The sequence below is a fragment of the Aedes albopictus genome, chromosome 2 (assembly GCF_035046485.1).
Source record: "Aedes albopictus strain Foshan chromosome 2, AalbF5, whole genome shotgun sequence".
NCBI lineage: Eukaryota > Metazoa > Arthropoda > Insecta > Diptera > Culicidae > Aedes > Aedes albopictus.
Window position 1 is genome coordinate 512,177,354 of NC_085137.1, and position 25,539 is coordinate 512,202,892.

Genomic DNA, 25,539 nt, shown 5'->3' on the forward strand with positions numbered 1-25,539 from the left:
CAGACTGAACATTACATACACGAGACAACGGACAACACACATAACACCCAGTGGTCCAATGGAGAATTTTCCGTTTGACGAAAAGTTTTCCCCGACTGGAGCGGGAATCGAACCCGCACTCCGAGGCTTACGAAACGCCTAGACGACTGACGCCGCTAACCGCACGGCCACGAAACCCACTAATTTCATTCGGAACTTTACCTGAACGTCCACAGTGCTGCGCCCCATAGACAAAAGTGAAAAAATCGACTTCAAAATTTTGTGCAATCTAGTATGCCATGCTGTTCATACATGCTTGAAGTATGTTGCTCGATTATTATTGCTGTGCGCATTCAAGACGCAAACGGTGTCCAAATGCGCTCCAAACGCGGTAGCACAGTGTTACCAAAGGCAACTTAGCAACCATAGTCAAAACCACCGCCAACCTAGGATTCAAAAGCTCTCACTGACATCGGGTTACTTGTTAGAAAATCTTACCGCATTTGGTGGTCCCGCATTTGATATTTGCATTTCGAATGCACACAGCAATATAAGCTTGAAGATCGTGTTTATTATACCAAAAAAACCTAGATTACCAAACAGTGTTTTCGTTGTCCAAAGAAAAATAATATTTTATAACACAGATTCATCTTTGGCCTAGCTCAACATTATTAAACGTTTAAGTTTTCAGTGAAAATCAAAATGGAAGGTCTACAACACATCAGTAGAATCTATTTTTTTGTTTAGCATGACAACTTGTTTTGATATTTGTGAAAATAAAATGTCATAATGTAAGTACTATACGGCGTAGAGAAAAAACGACCCCAAAATTCAAATTGATGAAACAAAAAATGACCTCAAAAGACCTCTCTGAATTTTTCACCATGTTTTCTTTATAGTGTCCGCTGAATACTGAATTCGACTCCAGCTGCTTTTATTTGCTAACTTGTTCGTAATTCTTTTTCCAAGTGATGTACTTATAGTCGAAATCGAATATATTTTTGATCAAGTGTTCTTTTTTGATCCATTTAAACGAAAAGTGTATCAGTTTATATTGTTCCTTCGTTTTCTTATGAAATTGCTTATTTCTACGAAGAATTTGAGGGTAAATTTCAACGATTTCTCCATTTTGAAAGTATGCAACTGAAAAAAAATGGCAAAACGCACAACCTTCAAGAAACAAAATGTTCGGTGAGAATAAAGTTTGGTGAATAAGTCATTCTTGCAATTACCTATATATTATAATCTATATGTTTATACAGTTGCCTAAACTGCATCCTAGAAAAAAAAAACCAGCAAGAATATAATAAATTGGCGTTTAAGACACTTAAGCGACTATGAATTAAACACAGGACATTTATGCAAATTGTAGCTTTTATCAAGTTTGTCAACTTCACCGAAGACACTGTTGAGAAAAAATGTATGGTACGTTAGTTATGATTTTTGTCTTGCAGTTCCATACATTCGCAGCACTGTGCGTCGTGGAAATTGAAAGTGTATTTTGTCATAGAAAGCCGAAATTTTGGTTACTTGAATTCCTCAACAACTTCATATTTTTCAATCTGGATTTTTTATGGAATTTTATCAAATTTTCATCCACTGCGAAGGGCATTACCGTCAACCTGGCAAGAAATTGTTCCCATTGAATGTAGTTTTTCCATCAACTTTTAAATTCTACCCAGGAAACCCGTTTAATCCACCGGGAATGGCAGCGTGAAAAATCAGTAGGGAAATAAAATAAAAATTTATTACCTCGTTTTCCGAACCAATTTATCAAACGACACTCGACTGTCACCCACCACCGATGCGGTGGAAAGGTACAAATTGCCAACATGCCCCACTGCGACCGACCGCCTCCAGTAGCCGTCATCAGCACACTCGATATTGGCTCTTCCGGTTGGCCGTCGTCATCGCCATCACCATCGCTTCTAATAAATTCCAATTTTGCAACCATCATTCATTGAGGACGACCCTGGGGCTCGGTCTCATCCTTTACCTCCGGAGCAAATACCTCTCTATTTAGCAGGGTGAAATAATTTATGAAAAAGAATCAAATTTTTAATTGACAATATATCATCCCAGGCCCGGGATCGCGGTTCCGCCGGTGTCCTCGCTGGCTGCGATGGCTGCAACCGCCGAAAAGGAGAGAACAGACCACCGAAAAAAGGACACAAAAGCTGTCGGCATGTAAAAAATCAATTAAGATGATGGCTTTCCCGTTTTTACGTCGGCTGTGCGGAAAACTGGACCGGGTGTAGTTTGTGCAAGGCAAGATGATTTATAAGCCATCTGTGGCTTCCGAGGCAAGTAGGTACAAGTGGCTGTGGGAATGAATGGGTCTGGACAAAGATTTAGAGCTCTTTTCATCGCGGTGCCCATTAATTTGTAGGCAATGGGGGGAGGACAGCCGGTGGTCTTTCATTGGAAATTGGTGGGATGCTTTTTAAGCGGGAAGAATATTGATGGTCATTACATCCGACGCGGGGGTTCCGGTTACGAGCGCTTAAGCCTTTTTGCTCTCCCTTGGCCGGTGATAAAAGAATGTGCGGTTGGGAGCGATAAGGGAGTGATTACGCGTAAATACCGATCGTAATTTGTTTTGCGGCTTGGAGTTCGTGTGAAGTTTGGCCGTAAATATTCCGGGAATGGTGCTTCGGTGCGGCTCATTAAGAATATAGAAGTCTTGATGGTGCTTGAAAATTTTCGGGTAAATTGCTTCGGAAGGTAAATAACCGCAGCATTGGGAGATGAAGTTTTTTTTTACATTCGAACAATGGATTACAAATAACGTGGTACTTTAACGGATTATCTGCAAAAAAATCACGTATACTCATTTCAAAACTACGTAAACAGAATCATGGGCGTAGCCAGAGGGGACGGCCAACTCAAATATTATCAATAATTCAGTGTTCCAGAAAAAATATCTCAAAAAATAAATAAAAACCTTCAGATAAAAACCACAATAAATTTCGCCAAGAATTTCTCCAAGAGAACCACTTCAACCTTATCATAGAATTACCAAATAACAAGCTTGAGTGAATGGCTTAACTATGTGATGTTTATTCATGATATACAAAGACTTCAGAAATTCATTTCTTCAGAAACTTCTGCAGGGATTCTTTCAGGATTTCCTCAAGGGACTTCCCCAGGAATTTCTCTTTCGTGATTTTTTTCCATGGGCAATGGGCATCATGAAGGATTCCGATAGTGATTGTTTCAGGGTTTGTTCCAAGAAAGGCTTCAGGAATTCTTCCCACAATTTCGTCAGATACTTTTACAGATACTTCTGCGAATTCCTTCAGGATTTTTTCATAGCTTCCTTCAGTGATTCCATTATGGATTGCTCCAGAGACTTTTTCAAGAATAGCTCTAGGGAATTCCTTCGGGAATTTCTCCTGAGATGTCTTTAGTGCTTCCTCCAGTGATTGCTCCATTGCTTTTTTAGAGGATTCCTGTAGGATTTTCTTCAGAGATTCCCAAAGGAATGTCAACAGAGATCCTTTTAGGTATTTGTGCAAGTTCCTTCAGAGATTTCATCAGGGGTTTCTCCATTTATTCCTTCAATTCCACTAACAATTGAAGCAATCTTCAATTATTAAATTAGGAATAATTTGAACTACTTCAGCAGGTGTATCTCCCAGAAAACCTTTCAGAACATTTTACCAGAGATTACATGAAAATGTATCCAGTTATTCCTTAAAACATTATCCAAAACGTTCTTTTGGCTGAGATGAACCAGCCTCGGGCTGAAAATCTCATAAATGAAGACAAAAAAAAACGTTCTTTTGGAAGTAAATCTAAAGATTCCTACAATAATTCGTCCAGAATTCATTTAACGCATGGATTCTTAATATATTTCTTAGGAATTCCTACAGAAATTCTTCTAGGAATTTGTTAGGAAGCTTCCCCGGGATTTCCTAAGGATTTTTTTCATGGAATTGCTTCCGAGATTCCTCATGGGGTTTCTTCAGGAATTCCCTCAGGTTTTCCTAAAAGAATTCCTCCAGGGATTCACCCGGGAATTTCTTCTTTGTTTCTTTCAGGAACAATTCCAGGGATTATTTTAAAATTCCTTCAAGGCTGCCTCCAGGAATTCCTTCATGAATTCTTCTTGAAATTCTTTCAAGACTGTTTAGGGATTTCCTTAGGAATGTCGTTTGGAATTGCTTCCAGGATTCCTCCTGGAACTGCTACAGGGATTCATCAAGAAATTCCTCCACGAACTCTTCTAAAGGATCCTCCAAGAACTCCATCTGCGATTTCTTCAGGATTCGACAGAAATGCTGATATCTCTAGATATCTCTAGAAATTCATCCAGAAATTCTTCCAGGAATATAACTAGAGGAGCTTCTCTAGAGATTCTCCGGGAATCCCTACAGGCATTCCTCTAAGATATCATGCAGGGATTCCTCCAAGAATTTCTCCAGGGCTTCACTCGGGAATTCCTTCTGTGATTCTTTCCGGAACAACTTATTTTAAAAATTCCCCAGGAACTCTTCCTATGCTTTCTTCAGGAATTTCTCCTTATATTCTTTGAGGGACTCTGGTTCGGGATTCCCTTGGAAATTCCTCTAGAAATTGCTTCCAGGATTCCTTCTGGAGTTTCTTCAGGAATGCCTCTTGAGATTTCTTCAGGAACTGCTACAGGAACTTCCACGAACTCTTCTAAGGATTCCATAAGAATTTCTCCAAGAATTCCATCTGCAGGAATTATTTCTGATATCCCCTACAAATTCCTTCGGAGATTCCTCCAGGAATTCTTCATGGAATGCTTCCTGGATTTCCTCTTTAAATTCCTGCGGGGATTTCTCTAAAATTCCTCCACGAAATCCTTGCTTTAGAAATTCCGTCAAAAACTCCTCTATGAATTCCTCTGGCGATTGCTTAAGGTTGAAATGCAGAGAAAAAAAATATAAAAAAGCCCAAAGATTTATCCAGATATTACTTCAAGGATTCCTCCAAAAATTGCACCAGGAATTCTCTTATGCATTCTTCTAGGGATTCCTTATTGGATTCTTGCAGAGATTTCGCCAGGAATTCATTCAGGAATTGATTCAGAGACTCTTCCAGGAATTCTTCCAGGAATTCCGCTGGAGTTCTTTCAGGACTTTCTCCTGGGATTGCTTCAGGAATTCTTCCTAGGATTCCCCCAGGAACTCATGCAGGTATACCTCCAGGATTTCATCCAGAAATTTCTCCAAATTACCGCACGAATTTCTTCTAGGATTCCTGCAGGAGTTAATTTAGGAATACCTTCATACATTCTGTCCAGGAATTTCTCCAGAAAATCTTTCAGGAATTCCTTCACAAATTCTTTCAGGGTTTTCTCTAGAAATATCTTCTGGAATTTTTCCAGGGATTCCTCAATGGATTTTTCCAGATTTTTCTCCAGCAATCGCTGCAGCGGTTCCTCCAGAAATTTCACCATGATTGTTCCAGGAATTTCTCCGAGGGTTCCCTCAGGAATTCCTCAAAAAATTCCTCCAGAAATATCTTAATGGATTTTTTTTAGAAATTTCTCCCAGTAATTGTTTCATGAATTTCTTTAGAGATTCCTCCAGGAATTCCTTCGGCGATTCCTCCTGCAATTTCCATGAGAATTTCTCCAGGCAATTTCCATGAGAATTTCTCCAGGATTTTATCCAGGAATTTCCCCAGGAATCCCTCCATGAATTTATCTAGGAATTGATTCACAAATTGCCTTGGACTTCTTCCAAAAATTATGTTATCAATTTCTCCAGGAAATCCTCTAGGGTTTTTTTTTCATAAATTCTTCAAGGAAATTTTCCAGGAATACTTTCAGGAATTTTTCAGAGATTCGTCCAGAAATTTCTCCAAAGATTTCTTCAAGAATTGCTTCAGGGGTTCCTCCTGGGATTTTTCCATGAATTTCTCCAGGGATTCCCCCAGGAAATCCTCCAAGGATTCTTTCAGGAAATCCTCTAAGAATACTTTCGCGATTTATAAGGCATTCCTCTAGGAATTCCTCCAAAGATTCCTTCAAGAATTGCTTTAGAGATTCCTTCAGGGATTTCTCCACAAATTTCTCCAAGGATTCCCTCACAGATTCCTTCAGGAATTCCTTAGAGGATTTCTCCTGGAAATCCTTCAGAAATTCATCTAGAAATTCCTGGAGGAAGCTTTTTTTTTCAGAAAAAAATGATATTAATGGAAATAAAAAAAATCCTATAATTCCTGTAGAGATTCCTCCAGAAATTCATTCAGTAATTGTTTCAAGAATTTCTTTATAGATTTCTTCAGAAATTCCTTCAGGGATTCTACAACATATTCCCACAGGAATACCTCTAGAATTTCCTCTAGGATTTGATTCAGGAATTTCTTAAGGAACTCCTCCATGTATACCCCAGGAATTCCTCTGGGAGTTTCTCCAGGAATGGCTCCTAATCATTCTTCAGAAATTTTGTCAGCAATTCCTCCAGGAAATCGTCTAGGGATTCCTTCAGAGATTCTTCAGGATTTTTTCGGGGATGCCTCCAGGGTTCCTCCAGGCATTCCTCTAAGCATTCCTCCAGGAATTCCTTCAAATATTCCTCCAGAAATTGCTTCAGGGATTCCTCCAGGAGTTTCTCCACAAATTTCTCCAGGGATTTTCCCACAGATTCCTCCAGGAAATCCTCCTGGAACTTCTCTAGGGATTTTTTCAAAATTTTTTACAGGATTTCCTCCCAGAATTCCTGTGGAGATTTCTTCAGAATTTCCTCCTGGGATTGCTCCAAGAATTCTTCCAGGAATTTCTCCAGGAATACCTCCAGAGATCACACCAGGAATTTGATTAGAAGTTCCTCCAAACATGCCTCCAGGATTCTTTCTAGAGATTTATCCATGAACTTCTTCAAGGATTCCTTCAGGATTTTCTCTACGATTTCCTCTATGAACTCCTCAAGAGATTTCTTCATACTTTTTTCTTAGGATTCCATCCAGAATTTATCCAGAGGTCCTTTAGGTATACTTTCAGAAATTGATCCAGAGATTGCTCCAGGGATTCCTGCAGTGATTTCTTCAGATATTTTTCTTGAAAATTTTCAGAAATCCTTAAATCATCTTTTCCAAGGATATACCCAATAATTTCTCCAAGATTACGTGATGACTTTTCTGAATTACTCAAGAATTTCTGGAGCAATTCCTCCAGCGAATAGCATAGGAAGATAACTTAAAAAGGATGCATGCAGGAACCATGAAATTATCCAGAGATACTTTCAGGATTCCTTCCAGCAGTTCCTCAGAAGTTTACTCAGTGGTTCCATTAGAAATTCTTTTTTTCCCTGTAGGGGTACACAACCACTGCGACCATTAATTGATCTATTGTGGTAAGACCCAGTTGCTTTATGCAGTACATTAGTACACTCACTAAAATTAAGAACAAGCGATTGTTTTTTTTTTAAGCCTACATTATACCCCAGTCTGGAATAGCTTCCAAAATGAAGGCCACTACCTTCTTGGGATTTATATTCCACCAGATATCTCGGGGATGCATGATGCATCCACCGAAATAACGTTCTCTCTTCTTAAAGAGAAAACTTCACTCACAAAGTAGATGTTCCGAGGTTTCAGAGTTGAAACCACAGAACCGACATTCTTCTGATTGAATCTTCTTGAGCTTCAATAGAAAGTGTCGAGATGGGCAGTGCCCGGTTAGCAATCCTGTGTACACACTTAATTCGCGTTTACTAAGTTTCAGTAGTGTGTTCGTGTTTTTCACGCTTGGCACGATGAATCTCTTTGACTGGGATATTCCAGGTGCAGTATGCCAGTTTGCTCCTACGCTCTGTTTCTCCCAATTTTTTAGCTCCATCGATAGAGAACTTGATGATACTCCACAGAAGGGTTCCGGTCCATACAAGGCACCCAGAGATCCCTCCCTAGCTAGCTGGTCCGCAATTTCGTTGCCTGCAATTCCACAATGACCTGGTACCCAGAATAATTTTACAGTCTTCCTTCCAGCCAGTTTCTTCAGTAGTGTAATGCACTCCCATACTAGCTTAGAATAACATTCAAATGTGCAGACTGCCTTTAAAGCTGGATGACTGTCTGAAAAGATATAGATATTCGCATATCTATATTTTCTTTTAAGACAGATGGCAGCGCATTCCAAAATAGCTTGAATTTCAGCTTGGAACACCGTTGGCCATTTACCCATTGGTATGGCGAGTTTAGTCCTGGGTCCATATACTCCAGCCCCAGTTCTATCACTCATTTTCGATCCATCCGTATAGAATACAATAGATCCTGGTCGAACCGTTGGTCGAAATTCTTACAATATGCAAGACAATAAGTCCTCCTGGGATTCTTCCAAGCAACACACATGCCACAAAATAGTCAAGGCAGCGCAAGTTTTGGTTGCGTAGAAGTCACTGTGATTTCCTTTGGACATTTATGTCCTTTCATGCTAAAAATGCTTTCAGACATTTCTCCAGGGAATCCTTCGGGAATTGATTTCTCCCGGAATTTCTTCTCAAATTCCTTCACACATTTATTTTTGAAGATTTAGGATTTTTTTAAATTCATTTATTTGAGAGTTTTTCGGAAATGCCCGCAATAATTTCTTCAAGAATTTCTCCAAGAGTTCCCTTCAGGAATTCTCGCAGGAATAACTCGAGGGTTTCTTCCAGTGATAGTTTCAAGGCTTTTACGAGAATACCTTCAACAATTCTTCCATGCATCCTACCGGGAATACGTCAATTGGCATGTCTTTAGGGTTTTACTCTGAAGTGAGTATATTCAGTATATGAGTACTTATATAAATCTTTAGGGAGTTTCCGGCAAAGCTGTACTCGTAATAATTCAACTGATGGTTTGTTCTTAGAGGAATGGAGATCCAGGTTATTCCAAAATTGCTAATAAGCCTAGACAACTGGATGAATAATTACTGAAAGAACTCCAGTTGGTCATGGAAGACACTATGTAGACATTTTGAAAAAAAAAATCGGGTGCGTTTCCATTATGTTCTACTGGAAAAAAATGAAGGAAATCACGAAGAAAATTCTGGATTAGTCCTCAAAAGAGTTCATAATTTCCAAAAGAGTTTAGCTTTAATTTTTTACGAAAAAAAAACTGCGCTCCAGAAGAAGTGATGTACGAGTAAATAGAAATCATAAATCTTCCAGAAATTGGCCATTGCTACCAGCTCCACGTTGATTTATGTAGAACAGGCGAGCTTTTTTAACGTACTGTACAAAATAGGGGAACCAATCTTTTTTGCTGGAATTTGCGGAAACCAAATTAGAGTGATTTTAGCGCATGCGTTAATTTTACAATATTTTAGACTGTCCTTCAATAATCATCCACTCTTGCCATTACGACGCAATCACTTTATGGCTTGCGAAACAATATACATAACAACAAACAACTATCATTCTGGAAGGTTTTGTTCCAGATATAAATGCGATTATAAGCTTTAAAATCAAAACCACACACTTACTCAAAGTGCAAAGTTTCAGTATATCAATCCATGTGATCAATTAGAATTTTTTATTAACTCAATGTACATATGTACAGATGGATAAATTATTAGTGAAGTTATTTATGAACAAATCCTCATGTTAGGTGAGATTTTAACTCACGACCCTTATATGCTATACAAGTGCTTTACGGACTAAGCTATCGAGCCAATCAATGACTCGGCATTTTGAATGTTATAAGGAAAATCAAATCTTTCCCCTGATCGTAAATATATCCATCCCACTTGTACATATGTACGAAGCTGGAGCGCAATTTATTTATTGTTCAAAAACCGGCTCCGAGTCAATTGGCCGAACGCCATTTGGCTGAAGGAGAAATGATGAACTTGACACTGTTCTGAACGTCAGTATAACTCGAAAGAATCGCCAATGATATAAAGGAGGGAAATCTCTGATGAAATAATGACAACTTCAACGCCAACTAATCCCTGAATTAAAAAAACTAGAAAGAATAGTTAATGATTGACAAAAGATAAAAATAATGATGATCAAATTAGCAGCCAGAATGTGAGAAAGGGTGTCTGAATTATGTTGAACATAATTCGGCCAATCGGCATTCGGCCAAATGACCGGTTACCTGAAACTCCTGAGCAGCGTGAAAACCAAGCGTGAAAACTTATCCATCTATACATAAGGATATAAGTTGAGTTAATAAAAAAGCATAATTGACCATACGAATTGATGTACTGAAACTTTGCACTTTGAGTAAGTGTGTTGTATTGATTTAAAAGCCTACAATCACAGTCATCTGAAACGAAACCTTCTTGAATGATAGTTGTTTGTTGCTATGTGTATTGTTTCGCAAGCCATAAGAAAATTGCATCATAATGGCAAAAATGGATCTTCGAATGGATGATTATTGAAGCGCAGCGTAAAATATTGTAAAATTAATGTATGCACAAAAATCACTCTAACTTGGTTTCCCGCAAATTCCCGCAAAAAAGTCCGGAAGCATATGAAAAAGCTGAGTCTAAACTAGCTTCCTAGACCGGTTGCATGTCGAATACGGTCGAATACTACTACTTTTTGAACAAATTGGCAAATAAACCGTAAAATTTGAGTAAATATTGTAAAATTTTAAAATTAACTTAAAGCCAGCGCAATTTGAGCATCAAATATGTAAAATGTACTAAGTTTACTGCTAGGAAATGTGTGCGTTATACGTGTTGGGCACATTTCTCTCCACAAATCATATTTTTCTTAATATTGGTTAAAATCGAGAATTTTCGCTTACAAGAACTTTCTCCATACAAAAAACGATAAAATTTCGTTACAAATCGAAAAAATCAGTCGGTATACAATCAAACATAGCCCAAACAATCACACATATATGAAAATTTACTGATCTTAGAAAAACAACTTTGTCGCGAAATTTTGATTTCTGGCCCATAGTGCAGTTGAATTATTCATTGCATTTCTGACGTTTTTAATTGCTCAAAAATCAATTATTTATGGAAACTTTTGATTTATTTATGCATTTTTCTATTTGTTTATGGAACTTTTGTTATTTATTACTTGATTATGTTTGGCTACGCAGTCATTTATTGAACAAACGACGTTCTTTATTTGCCCGACGTTTCGACACGGGGATTGTGTCTTCCTCAGGGGGTACTGTAATTTTACATATATTCTAATTGTTTGTGTTTATGTCTAATTGTTTTAGCTTACAATATTTGTGTCGTTATTTGTCCTATGTTTAGTCGAACTATAACTGTCGGGTTTAGCGAATTTTGGTACATGCTGTAAGGGTCAAGTTTGTTATAAAATGGAAAAATTAACATTAAGTTCACTTATTAAAAATCTTACACTTTGAAATTTCTAATTTTTTCCCGCACAACTTGTACTGCTCAATGGCGCAATCTTTCTAATTTCTAGTCCTTCTTTCTTCTATCCTACGGACTGGTTAACGTGCCCTATCGGTGTTATTGATTCCCTCTCATCTATGCTATCGTTTCTCGGTGTCTTACGCTCCCTTCTGCTTTTTATGTCGTGCAACACTGCTGCGTATGTCGTACTCAGTCTGTCTATGTCGGTTCGTTTATTAACTGTGTTGTCGGTGTTCGTGATGTGACACATCTCTAAAAATGGAAGTGTGGATTGTTTGTAGCTATGGTCAATAATTTGTGTGTGTTCTAAATCGAATCGGTGATCTTGTTCTATACAATGTTGTATTAGTGCTGTGGTTGTTTCTATCAGTGATGCCTTGGCTATTTCTGTGTTAGTATTGTTATCATTTATCAGTTTATCTAACCTATTAACATTCGATCGGTGCCCTGCTAGTCTTTTTCGTAGTGTGTTTGTGGTCATACCGATGTAGCTACATTCACAGTTACTACATGGTATTCTGTATACTGCATTACTAACATCATCTCTGTTAACTGGATGCTTGACTAGTGTGTGGAGGCTTTTGACTACTCGGTTCTGTTTTGTTGTTATTGCCAAGTTGGGATAATCTTTGGCTAATATTTTTATAATTTTCTGGGAAAGTGAAGGTATGTACGGTATTGCCCTATATGTTTTTAAACTATTTGTCGTTTCAGATTGTTCTGCTGCAGGATTTGTGGTGCTGGAGTGATTGGAGATGACGTTATGTGGAGATGGTGTTTGGTTCGCATGATTCACATCAGAAGATGCATTTGGATGGTGGCAGAGTGGTTCGGTTTGTTGCTGCATCTGATTTGAGGTGATTGGTGATTCGATTGGTGTGGATTCGTTGGCTACCAGGTTGGATGGATTGTGATCCGGTCGGTTCTGATTGTCCTCGGTGATTTCGGTCAGTGCGGGTGGTGTGGCTGCGATTGGTGGGCTGGGAGGCTGGCATGATGGTCGGCTTTGGGTGATTTCGATCATTGTGGGAGGTGTGGGTACGGCTGGCAGAATGGCTGGTGGGGTGGGCGGCTGGCGAGATGGTCGGCTTTGGGTGTCCTCGGTGATTACGATCATTGTAGGTGGTATGGGTACGGCTGGCAGAATGGCGATTTAGAACACACACAAATTATTGACCATAGCTACAAACAATCCACACTTCCATTTTTAGAGATGTGTCACATCACGAACACCGACAACACAGTTAATAAACGAACCGACATAGACAGACTGAGTACGACATACGCAGCAGTGTTGCACGACATAAAAAGCAGAAGGGAGCGTAAGACACCGAGAAACGATAGCATAGATGAGAGGGAATCAATAACACCGATAGGGCACGTTAACCAGTCCGTAGGATAGAAGAAAGAAGGACTAGAAATTAGAAAGATTGCGCCATTGAGCAGTACAAGTTGTGCGGGAAAAAATTAGAAATTTCAAAGTGTAAGATTTTTAATAAGTGAACTTAATGTTAATTTTTCCATTTTATAACAAACTTGACCCTTACAGCATGTACCAAAATTCGCTAAACCCGACAGTTATAGTTCGACTAAACATAGGACAAATAACGACACAAATATTGTAAGTTAAAACAATTAGACATAAACACAAACAATTAGAATATATGTAAAATTACAGTACCCCCTGAGGAAGACACAATCCCCGTGTCGAAACGTCGGGCAAATAAAGAACGTCGTTTGTTCAATAAATGACTGCGTAGCCAAACATAATCAATTCCACCAAATCAGTCGATTTATCATCAGTTATTTATTACTACTTACACCCCTGTTTCTTCACTGGGACTTTTGGAATTATTTATGGCGAATGATCACTTTCTTATGAGTCGTTTATATTTTAGCCTGCCGATAATACCGATCGTCACCCTACAACAGCGTGACTGCTGAAAGCTTAAATAATGCGTTTAGAATTTACTGTTATTATATTCATTTTCATTTCGTATTGCGTTTAGTTATAAAAGCTAGTAGGAACAAATTTGCTAAGGGTGCTTGATCCCCTCCTGGTCGAAAAGCTGGCTACGCCACTGAATAGAATAATAAGATCTTATCACCTTGGAAACACTTTTGCTGAGAATATCATAGCATCATCAATTGTGTTATAATTCAGTCGGATGAACTCAAAACTCCGCGGAACAAATTTCATTTTTTCAACGAAATCTACCAACATATTCTTTTTGAAAACCATTTTGAACAGCTTTATGAATTTCGCTGTTATTGATATAAAAATTCAGGTATTGTTTTACAAAGAAATTTTGCCAGAATCTTATGAGAGCCTTTGATCCGAAATGTTTAAAGAGACAGGAGCTTTAGCTATGTGTATGAGTCATCTTTTTTGTAGTAAAAATGTTGAATTCTCAAGGGCTCTACAAGGGTCTTGTACCATTTGGGCAGGTGTACCTATTTTGGGCACTTGCCGGTATAACTAATTCAATTTGAAACCGATTGATTTGAATTTTTGTACAGAGTTAGATACTGCACGTGCCTAAGTCTATACAAAAATGCGAATCAATCGGTTTGAAATTGACTTAGTTATAACGGTGCCCAAAATAGGTACACCTGCCCAAATGGTACAAGACCCTATACTGCATGGACTTTCAATAAAAAATAGAAAAAAGAAAAGACATTACTTACCAACGCACCGGCCGTCAACCATTTTGAATCCCTTGAAACAGGAGCAAACCCGCGTCACGTTGTCATCCTTCACAAAGCACGCTTGCTGGCAATTATGTTTCTTTCCGCATAACTTTGTGCCATTATTTTCCCGCGCCCGGCTCGTTACGAAGGTTGCCGCCTCATTCAGCGAGGATGCTGGCGCGGGTGATGACGATGCTGATGCCGACACTGCTGATGATGATGGTGACAGTGACAATGGAGGCCTTTTAATTCGTACGCAGGAAGGCCGCTTGCCAATCCACCGAGATTTGCGGCAGATTAGGTTCGAGTTGTTTCCGTTTGCATTCGGATACCGGAGCTCGAAACCCGGTCGGCAGTGATATTCCGCTTCCAGGAAGGAGTTCTCCAGACCGTAGACGTCGTTCCTGCGGAAGGTTAGACAGGCAATTGAGGTTGGTGGGAATGTGAAATGTGGAACGGCGAGATTTGTCTCGTTTATTAGATTGAAAAGTTGTGGAATTGTTTTTTTTTTTGTTGGAGACGCGGATTGTAGGCGAGCTCTGCATGTCTGATTTCAAGTAGATTTTTTCTGTTGAAAGTTAGATGTGGATTCAACCCTCTTTCCGAAATGAAATGAATAATTGATCAGGCTTAACGATATTTAGCTAGTTATCAAGAGATTGAGATGAAATTAAACTTGATGAGATCACCCAAACAAAGACTACAGATATGGAATATCAAATGGAAGTTATATGGGAGTGACAAACGTCAACGTTATCAATTTCATAGTTATTTATGAAGCTTGTGAAACGATGTTTTCTTGGCACATGTTGTACATTTATACAACGAGGTGCGAACGGTGGTGTCATGATAAAATAATAGGAAATATGGAAGGAACACCTGAAGAAATTTATTATGGAATTTCTAGAGGATTTTATTTACGGAAGTTCCTTTTCAAATTTCTGAAAAAATCCTGCCTTAGTTCTTAAAAAAATCCTTGAAATACTGAAGGATATTCTAGAGGTGTTTCTAAATGGATTTTTCGAAGAAGTCATGAAGAAATCTGTAGTTGTGTTCCAGTAGAAATTTCTAGAAAAATCTTTGTAAAATTATCTGTAAAATCTGTAAAATTACCGAATTTTATTTTTTCAGGAATTGTCCTGGAAAAAAAGGACAGTTATAAATACCTGAAACAAACTCTTTAGGGAACCCCTGGTGATTTCCTTTAATATCTCAAGAGAATTTTTTATAAGAATCCCTGCAGAAATCCGTTTTTTAAAGTAATTCTTTAAGGATTGTCTGAAAAATAAACAAATACATAAACCTCAGTAAATAACTTTTTTTTTAATTTCATAAGAACTGTTTGAATTAGTTCCAGAAAGAATAAATGCTATTATCCAGGAATAAAAATAGCTAGAGCTTTTCTTTGTGCAAATTCTCCGAGATTTATAAAATAAAAATCAGAAGAACATCCGGATCCCAAGCAGCATATACACTTCCCGTCATAAGTACGGATTCACTTAAAAAAGTATTGCTATACTATCGCCTTTAAACCAGTAAATGATTGCTGATAAATGTCGATACCCAGATAATCTGCAAAGATACAGTCTTCAGCAAAGCAAAGCTGCTCACAATGTCACAATATCGCTTCCATCATAGTGACAAATAGTTTGATACGCAATTCGACCACTATGTGAGGTACTGCGCATTTAGGTACGATTCATTTCATATATTCAATTGAATCAGGTATGATTCACTTAACATTCAAGTGATTCAGATTTGATGCACTGCACACTCATGCGATTCAGGTCTAATTCACTCCATATCTAGTTGATTCATGTCCGATTTACGTTATATTCAAGTGATTCAGGTCTCATTCTTTTTATATTCAAGTGATTCAGGCCTAATACACTTCATACTCGAGTGATTTAGATCTGGGTCATTTCATATTCATGTGATTCAGGTCTGATTCACTTCATATTCAAGTGATTCAGGTATGATTCGCTTAATATTCAAGTGATTCAGATTTGATGAATAAGACCTATATCACTTGAGTGTGTAGAAGTGATACAGGTCTAATTCAGTACATACAGGGGATAGACAAAATGATCGGGACAGGCAAAATTATCACTTTCCAAAAAATGTTCAACTAGCTGTAACTTTTCGAAAAGTGCATCAAATATTCTCATTTTTTTACTGTAAGTTCTTCAACTAGTTGTGTATGAGTGGACAAAATTTGAAAAAGATCGGACAATTCTTCACGAAGTTATAAAGATTTTTGAAAAAGATGAAATTATCCGATAGCCAACTTTGAGCTGTTATATCTCCGGATTCAATGAACCGATCGCAATGAAATTTTGACAATTCATGACTTATATAATGAACTCTGGAAAACATTTGACTCAACTTGAAATTTTTAACAAGCGAAAAAGTTATAGCGGTTTTATTTTTTTCACGATTTTTTAGTAAATTGGTCTATTATTAATATGCATCCCATTACTTTTTCAACTTATTGGCGGCTATGTTGTTACTTTCCTTCAAAACGCATTTATATATAAGTCAATTAGAGGGAAACTAAATGAACTATAATTTGCATCTTGAATTTTGAAACGATGTTGATGTTTTGGATAATTTGGTGTTTTATTAGAAAAATAATCTTATCGTTATAATTTTCTTTCGTGTTAAGAATACTAAGTTAAGTCAATGGTTTTTCATAGCTCATTATATAAGTCATAAATGGTCAAAATTTCATTGCATTCGGTTCATTGAATCCGGAGATATAACAGCTCAAAGTTGGCTATCGGATAATTTTACCTTTTTCAAAAATCTTAATAACTTCGTGAAGAATTGTCCGATCTTTTCCAAATTTTGTTCACTGATACACAACTAATTGAAGAACTTACAGTAAAAATTTGAGAATATTTGATGGACTTTTCGAAAAGTTACAGCTAATTGAACATTTTTTGAAAAGTGAAAATTTTGCCTGTCCCGATCATTTTGTCTATCCCCTGTATTCAAGTGATTCAAATCTGATTCACTGTATATTCAAGTGATTCACTTCATACTCAATTGATTCAGGTCTTATCCACTTCACATCTATGCGATTCATGACCTTAATTTTTTTTTGAGAGATCTTGACGATTCATGACCCATTTACGTCACATTCAAGTGATTCAGGTCTGATATTCAAGTGATTCAGGCCTAATACACTTCATACTCAAGTGATTCAGGTCTATTCACTTCATATTCAAGTGATTTAAGATCTCGTTCACTTCATATTCAAGTGATTCAGGCCTAATTCACTTCATATCCAAGTGATCAAGTAAATCAGGTCTGCTTCACTTCATATTCACGTAATTCATGTCTATTCACTTCATATTCAAGTGATTTAAGTCTCGTTCACTTCATATTCAAGTGATTCAGGCCTAATTCACTTCATATCCAAGTGATTCAGGTCTGATTCACTTCATATTCATGTGATTCAGGTCAAACTCACCTCATATCCAAGTGATTCAGGTTTGGTTCACTTAATATGCATGTGATTCTGGTCTGATTCACTTCATATCCATGAGATTCATGTTCGGTTTACGTCATATTCAAGTGATTCAGGCCTATTCCGTTCATATGCATGTGATACAGGTCTGATTCACTTTATATTCAAGTTTTTTAGGTCTCGTTCATTTTATGTTCAAGTGATTTAGGTCTTATTCACTTTATATTCAAGTTTTTCAGGTCTCGTTCATTTTATGTTCAAGTGATTGAGGTCTAATTCACTTCATATTCAAGTGATTCAAGTATGATTCGCTTAACATTCAAGTGATTCAGATTTGATGAACTACACATTCAAGTGATTCATATCTAATTCAGTACATATTCAAGTGATTCAAATCTGATTCACTCCATATTCAAGTGATTCAGGTCTAATTCACTTCATACTCAATTGATTCAGGTCTTATTCACTTCATATCCATGTGATTCACGTCTAATTCATGTCGTATTTAAGTGATTCAGGTCTGATTCACTCCATAGTCGTAATTCATGTGATTCAGGTCCGATTCAATTCATATTCATGTGATTCAGGTCTATTTACTTCATGTTTAACCCAAGCAGCACACATGGTTACAAAACAGTGACGACTTCTGTGCAACCCTTACATACGCTGCCGTCACTGTTATGTAACCATGTGTGTTGCTTGGGAAGTGATTCATATCAGTGTTGTTGAGTTCCGAGAGAATCAGTGAGAGAACCTGAACTGTCGGACACCAAGGCCATGATTCTCTCACGCATTAATCGAAGTCGGTTGTAAACATTGTGGCGCTCAATCACTTTGCGATAATTTTCGCAGAAGATTACTGAGTGCGTTCATTTTGATCGAATCAATCCGATCCAAAAGTTCTTGTTGATGTAGCAATTAGGCAGCAACCGAAGGCATTTTTCACGTTTCCAATTGCAATCGAAGCACTGTATTTTCGCATTTGTGGAACTCTAACCAGTTGTATTTTGAATTAAATAAAAGTCGTGGGGATGTTAGATTAAATAAGGGAAGGAGGGGGAATAGTGGTTTCTGCTTTCAGTAGTGTTGCGTGTACGTACACGCTGCATTACACGAACACCACTTGAGTTACTGGTTGAAAATAGTAAACAAAGACCAGCTGTTCCCAGCAAAATCAAATGGGCATATTTTCAACCCGTAGATTTGCATTAGTGTTCGTGACACCGCGCTGCGAAACCACTATTGCCACTATAGGTTCGTATAAGTCCACCCAGAGATGCACACCAGAATTTTCACTCGAATCCACCTGAATCCCGAGTGCCCCTAGAAGCCAAATATCAAATCATAAATTATAACACTTTTCCATTATTAACAATCGGGATAATTGACTGGCATTTGATCATTAAATTGACACCAACCCCAGCATCAGTCAAGGTTCAAGGAAGCTCTCCGACGTTTGATGACCGGCACATATCATTCAAGTGTGCCCCAGCTACCAACACTCAGGAAAATTGCCTCATACATAATGGCAAATATCCATGTGCCAAACCACATCCAAAGTATATGCAACCAATACCCGCTTACGCAGGCAAATTAGCATATGAATAGTATGTGCTTTAAATTGTATGAGTCGCTGCTGTATGGTGCCTCATCAAAAGTATGAGTCGCACTAATGGAAAACATTTGTTTACCCCAATTGCAAAAATCCATGTCCCGGACACATAGAAAGAATGAAGATTTTTTTCCCAGTGAAGCATAAGTGGTGGCGTTGTAGGTTAAACGCTTTGTTCATCATTGATGACGTCAAACCCGACATAAACCTGTCATTGACCTGTTTTTATTTTGGCCACCTAACCCAACATTGACCCATCCGTTTTCGACCTGACTTTAACCCGACATACGCTGCCTATGATCGCATAATTGTCCCATATGAATAGGAAACCCAGCAAATATGGGACTGATATGCGATCATGGGCAGTACGATATTTATTTAGTTATGCGGAATTTTGGAGCGCTTTGCTCAGCTAGTCACATAAAAACAATTCTTTCAAATGACGACGAATAGCCTCCTATTTTATGGATGCTCTGGTTGACTGAAATCATTTTAAGATGACCAGCAGCAAACATGAGTGAAAAGATTTGTTGGTTAGGGTAATTCGCCAATTGTTGAACGGTTAGTACTGGCATTTTGGTTTTCGTTTGTTTTTCCGTGCATAATTCCACTTTAGTTGAAAAATATCCAGTGAACGTCTAGATCTACTTATCCCTTATACTGCCCATTGAATTTGTATTCCCTTAAATTCCATTTTCTAAGAGAAAATAGAACATTTGTATGAGAAGTCTGTAACCCAAATGTTGAACGCTTCCTTAAGCTATCTCATCCTAATGCTGGACGGTTCTCGCCAATTGTTGAACAGTTGAAGCTTTGTTCGTAATTGATGACGTATAACCCGACATCAACCTATCATTCACCTGTTTTTATTTTGGCCACCAAACCCAACATAGACCCAACAGTTATCCGATGTGAGTCCAACAGTGGTCCAACATTTGATAAAATTTGACCCGACTTTGACTCGACATCCGATATTTTTTCACTCTGGCGGAATTTTCTCCGGGGTTTTTCGTGTTTTGTGCCCAGCTAGTCTGAGCTAGTGACAATTCATTTAAATAACAAGGAATCGCACATTTGAAGAGAGCTCTAGTGGTCTGAAATCGTTTTAAACATGACTAGATGCAAAAATGGCTGAAAAGATTTGATTTGAAGCGAAAACGACAGAAGAAAAGTACACCCTTAAAAGCCCCTGAAACTCTCCTAGAAACCCATGGGACCCACTCAACCCCCAAGAACACTCATGGAACGACCCTGAAATCCCTTGAAAACCCGTGGGTTGCTCCTGAACCTCCTGGAACGCCTTGAAATACTCCTGGGACCCCCTTAACACTCTGAATTCCTTTCGAACACCTCTGGAACGCCCTTGAAACTCATTGAAAAACAATTCTAGCAGTCATGCTAACATCGTAGATTATGCCAGTGTTCAACAATTGGATCATGGATGCATAATGATAGTGTGATAAAAAAAATATTTTTTTCAAATTAAATTTCAATGAAAATGTGATTTTAAACAATGTTAAACTGTTAAGGACATCCTTCCAGTTCTTGTAACTATGGTGTGCCTTTGATTTTTGTGGTCGATTTGCCCGCAAAGCTTATTTCGTTACAGCAATTTCTTAAAATTAATTTTAATAATTGTGCAGTTTTCATGTCATTAGCGGTACAAAACTTTCAATAATTTTTTTTGACGTAAAATTTGTATAATTTTGTAACTTAATTAGAGCAATATCGTGACCCACATGTATATGCATCTACATCATACGTTTACGTTGGATGAAAATTACTTAATTAAGATTTATAATAAAATATTTAGAAAGTGTTCAACATTTGGGTAGTGTTCAACAATTAGCGAATTACCCTACTGGTCAAATGGATGAGATAGCTTTTTGCAACACTCAGGGGTGCTAACAAATAAAACATTTTGCCTCGTATAAGAAAAATCAGCGTATTTGTAGTTCCGTGTCAAAACTTGAGCAAACCATAGCTAATATCTATTGACCAAATTGTTTAAAAATTAGCGTTTTCATGATCAAGCTACAGAGTGTATTTCGAGTGATTAATGTGATAATTTTGACAATCGGTCGATAAATGGCTGAACAATGTGCTTCCGAAAATTATCAGACTGCGATAGAAATTGATGCGATCAAGACACAAAACATGAAGGACGCAATCGGATCGGAAAACGATAATGAATTACCGATTGGTATACACGACTCTATCAGTCCATAACAAAAACATGCGATGATGACCACTCGTTAAAATGACAGCAGTGCAAGATCACTCAGTATTCATTCACAGTTTGAGTTACTGTACCGGTTTTCAAACACAAAGGTGATGCCAGACCTCTTTCTGTGTGTGTTGATTGAGTGGGGAAAGAGTGGTTACTGATCGGGTTTTGAACTGAGTGAAAACATCCTTGATTCATATCTTGTTCACTTCATATCCAAGTGATTCATGTCGGATTTATGTCATATTCAAGTGATTCAGTTCAAATTCACTTCATATTCAAACGATTTAGGTCTGATTCACTTCATATTCAAGTGATTAAGATCTGATTCACTTCATATTCTTGTTATTCAGCTCTAATTTACTTCACATTCAAGTGATTCAGGTCTCGTTCACTTCATGTTCAAATGATTCAGATCTACCTGACTTCATATTCAAATTATTCAGGTCTGGTTCACTTCATATGCATGTAATTCTGATCTGATTTACTTCATATCAGGCCTAATACACTTCATACTCGAGTAATTCAGGTCTGGTTCACTTCATATTCACGTGATTCATGTCTATTCACTTCATATTCAAATGATTTAAGTCTCGTTCACTTCATATACAAGTGATTAAAGCCTAATTCACTTCAAACCCAAGTGATTTTGGTCTGATTCACTTCATATTCATGTGATTCACGTCTAATTCATATCTTATTCAAGTGATTCAGGTCTGATTCACTTCATATTCATGTGATTTAGGTCTGATTCGGTTCATATGCACGCGATTTATGTCCGATTAAGTCATATTGAAGTAATTCAGGTCGAATTCCTTCTAAATCATAAAAATTGCAGGAATCTTCGGAATAATTCCTGAAAAAAAACATAGAGACATGCCTTCGGAAATTTATGATAAAACCGCTGGATGATTTCGCGAAGCTTTACCTGTACGAATTTCCAGAAAAGCTTGGAAGAATGTCTAGAACATTCTGTAAAGAAATTTATGTAGGAATTTCTAGGAAAAACAGCTCTTAGAACCCATGAAAATTTTTTTTAAAGGAAATCATTGAGAAAATTTCTGAAAAACATCTTAAAGAAATATATGAAGAAACAACGAGAAAAAAAATATTAAAGCGATTCTGAAAATGTGACCACTGCAAAATTTCTCAAGAAACCATAAAAAGAATTCTGTGATTACTTTCTGAATGAAGATTTTCTAAAATAATCACTGAAGAGGCTTTTTAGATGATTACATAAAACAGTTTTAGGGAAAAAAGTTACGAATAGAATCATTGGAAAAAGAATATCCGAATTATTTCTTATCTACTCTTGAAGAAATACTAGGAAGAATGTATAAAAAAGCTAGTTACCACCGGCAGCAGCTCGTTAATGCTGCTTACAACAGGCGAGTTTTCAAAAAAAAAACCCGGAGAGCTGTCTGAATTAATCCATGGAGGAGTACCTGAGCATGTGTACGGAAGATTTTCTAGCAATATTATTATTATTATTATTATTATTTATTTTTTAACTAAAAATTTTGAAATTTTCTAGCAGTAGTGCAGCTTGTTTAATCATGTCTAAGAATACTAAGAAACAAGGGTTCAACTCCCGACGCAGCTGCCAGGAATAGTTATCGGGAGTTCTTTAAGAATTTCTAGAAGTCAGTCTGGAGAAACTTCTAAATAAATTTATGGGAAAATGTGGAAAATAAATTATGCAAGATTTTCTAGAAGTAGAATTTTTTAAGGATTTTTTTTATCTGTATTAACGAGATTTTTAGCCCTAGGCTAGTTCATCTCGGGACCCACACTTTACTTCCCTTCCGAAGCAAGAACCCACATTTTGTTAGTTTGTCGGGAGTGGGATTCGATCCCAGATCCTCAGCGTGATAGTCAAGTGTTCTAACCATCACACCACGACCCAAGCCCGTGCACAAGGGGGGGGTTTTGGGGGTTAAACCCTCCCCATTATCGACGCTTCATACACTAGGCGCCCCTCCGCCTTTTGCCGAAATTGGGAAAAACCCCTCCCTTTGCGCCACTTCTGTGCACGGGCCTGCCACGACCACTCCACACATTTTTTAAGGATTTCAAAAGCAAGATTTCGTGAAAAAAATCGTCTATGCCTCTGGTCGTTACATACTAGTCTGTTGTCTAGTGGCGATCTTTCTTGAAACAGCGAATAGCTCACTGCAAGCATTCAACGTGTCCGTGTCGTTAATTCTCAATTCCTGAAAAAGACTCTTTCTGGAGAAGCTCATAAAGAGATATCTAAAGCAATTCATGCAAGAGTATCTAGTAGAATCTCTGGAAATTTTTTTGAAGGAATCTTTGGATATCTATGGAAAGTTTTCTAAAGCATTCCCTGTGAGAAAACAAAATCCCTGGGAGGTTTTCCTATGAAATCTTCGAAAAAAAGGAGATTTTCAGAGATATCCAAAAAATAATTTCTGAATTGATTCTTCAAAGGATCTTTAAAGAAAAGTTAGTTTTTTATCTCTGGAAGAATTTTTTTAAAGAATTCCTAAGAAAATTTTTAGGGAAGTGTACAGCTGTGCCTCTCGACGTTGTATACAACTCCATCCTGGTGCACGTTCTTGCTTCACGTTGCATACTAGCGTCATTATTTTTTTCAAAGAGCTCAGTGGAAACATTAAACGTATTGATGATTTCCGGATGAGAAGGAATTCGTGAAGGAAACTGTGGAGAAATTTTCGAAGAAGTTCATGAAGAAATTTCTAAAGAAATTCATGCAAGATTTTCCAGAATAATCTCTGGATAAATTTTTAAATCAATCCGTAGAAATCCCAGGAAGATTTTCTTAAGGAATCCCTAGAAGATTTGGTGAAAAAAACCCCGGAAGATTTTTTTATTGAATCTCTGACAGAATGAATAGGAGATGTTATTTATTTACTGGTCAAGTATGTGAGCAGACTGAATGTTATTCCTTAGCCTATTCCTAAAAAGGATTTCGTTTAAACTTTCTGAAAGATATCTCTGAAAGATCTTCAAAGAACTTCCTGGATTTCTTTTAAGAATCTTTGGAAGATTTTAGAAAGAATTCTGAAGGAAATTCTTAGATTGTCCAATGCAATTCTTGGACAAACTTGCTGGAAAGTTCTTTAGATTACTTAATGAAGAATTTCCTGGAAAGCTTCATCAAATCCCAGAGAAATTGAATCAATTTCTGAAAGAACTTCGAGGAAATGGGTGAAGAAATTCATGAAGGAGTTTCTGAGCATTCTATTCCATTCCAACATCTAAAAAATCAGTGTGACACTGCTTTCCAAATGAAATCTAGAAAGAATTCACTTGAAAAGTTTTTAGAGAAATTTAAGATTTTTTCAAACAGCATTTGAATGTTGATTTAAAGAACAAAAATTATGAAGGAATTTTCGGGAGAAGATTTTAAGAATCTGTGAAGAAATTTTCGAAGGAATTCGTTGAGAAATTTCTTAATAATCATCGACGAACATCTCAAGAAACAAATTATTCAAAGAAATCGCTATCTAAAGCTCCCATGGTAAATTTGTGGAGTAATTCCTAGAGCAGCACATGAAAGTGAAAAATATTCGAGTTGCATGATCCGTTTGATTCAAACTATGTGTTTGTATCCTATGACAGATTATATATATATATATAGATATATATATATATATATATATATATATATATATATATATATATATATATATATATATATATATATATAAGTTATAAAACGGGGCTGCGGATAGAGGTTTTTAAAAAACACAAAATTGTTCTTCACACTTAGAGCTCTGACTCTAGACTGATTTATTATACCTATCCTGAGTCCCTGACTACCTATGAGCCCTGTCCAGCTACTTGCTGAGTATGCACACTCTATTGGATCGCGTTGTGGTGCCTCGTGGTGGTGTCCGGTTGCGGTGCTGTAGACTGTTCTTCGTAGAAATGCGCGCGGAGTCGTTGCAGCTCCTTCTCTAGCTCCACCTGCTGACGTTGCAGATTCCTTACTTGATGGTGTTGACTATTCTGGTCGTTTACGATGTTCGGTTTGTTTGGTTGGTGGGAAGCAACTATAACTGAACCCTCCTCAAGTACGGAACGTCCCGGTCCGTTGGTTATGTTTTTCACGATGACTTTGATGATGATGCAAATACCGCAAAATCCAAGTATGGTTGATATCGAAATTCCTCCGAACGTTGTCCAAAGTTTGAAATGTAGACTGTCTTGTTGCAGATATACGTGGTCCAATTTTTGCCGGTTACTAACTGCAGTATTGCTGATCT

The 25,539-nt window shown here is 37.4% G+C and overlaps 2 protein-coding genes across 2 annotated transcripts in view; both read right to left on the bottom strand.

The window, feature by feature from the left end:
- LOC109432373 (uncharacterized) overlaps window positions 1-25,539 on the bottom strand; it is a 495,279-nt gene that overhangs the window by 97,273 nt on the left and 372,467 nt on the right. The window contains exon 5 of the mRNA XM_062854538.1: window positions 13,973-14,379. Within this exon, the coding sequence (XP_062710522.1) occupies window positions 13,973-14,379 (407 nt within the window). The remainder of the gene's footprint in view (window positions 1-13,972; window positions 14,380-25,539) is intronic.
- Window positions 10,970-13,076, bottom strand: LOC134287527 (uncharacterized). Its single transcript, XM_062849431.1, has 2 exons — window positions 11,127-13,076; window positions 10,970-11,069 (listed from the first exon to the last, which is right to left on the bottom strand). The coding sequence occupies exon 1, from the start codon at window positions 12,399-12,401 to the stop codon at window positions 11,346-11,348; it is 1,056 nt and encodes a 351-aa protein (XP_062705415.1). The 5' UTR covers window positions 12,402-13,076; the 3' UTR covers window positions 10,970-11,069; window positions 11,127-11,345.

What these genes read in the sequence shown, in the direction of transcription:
- LOC134287527 (XM_062849431.1), bottom strand. Translation starts at nt 12,401, where the DNA reads ATGATCGTAATCACCGAGGACACCCAAAGCCGACCATCTCGCCAGCCG.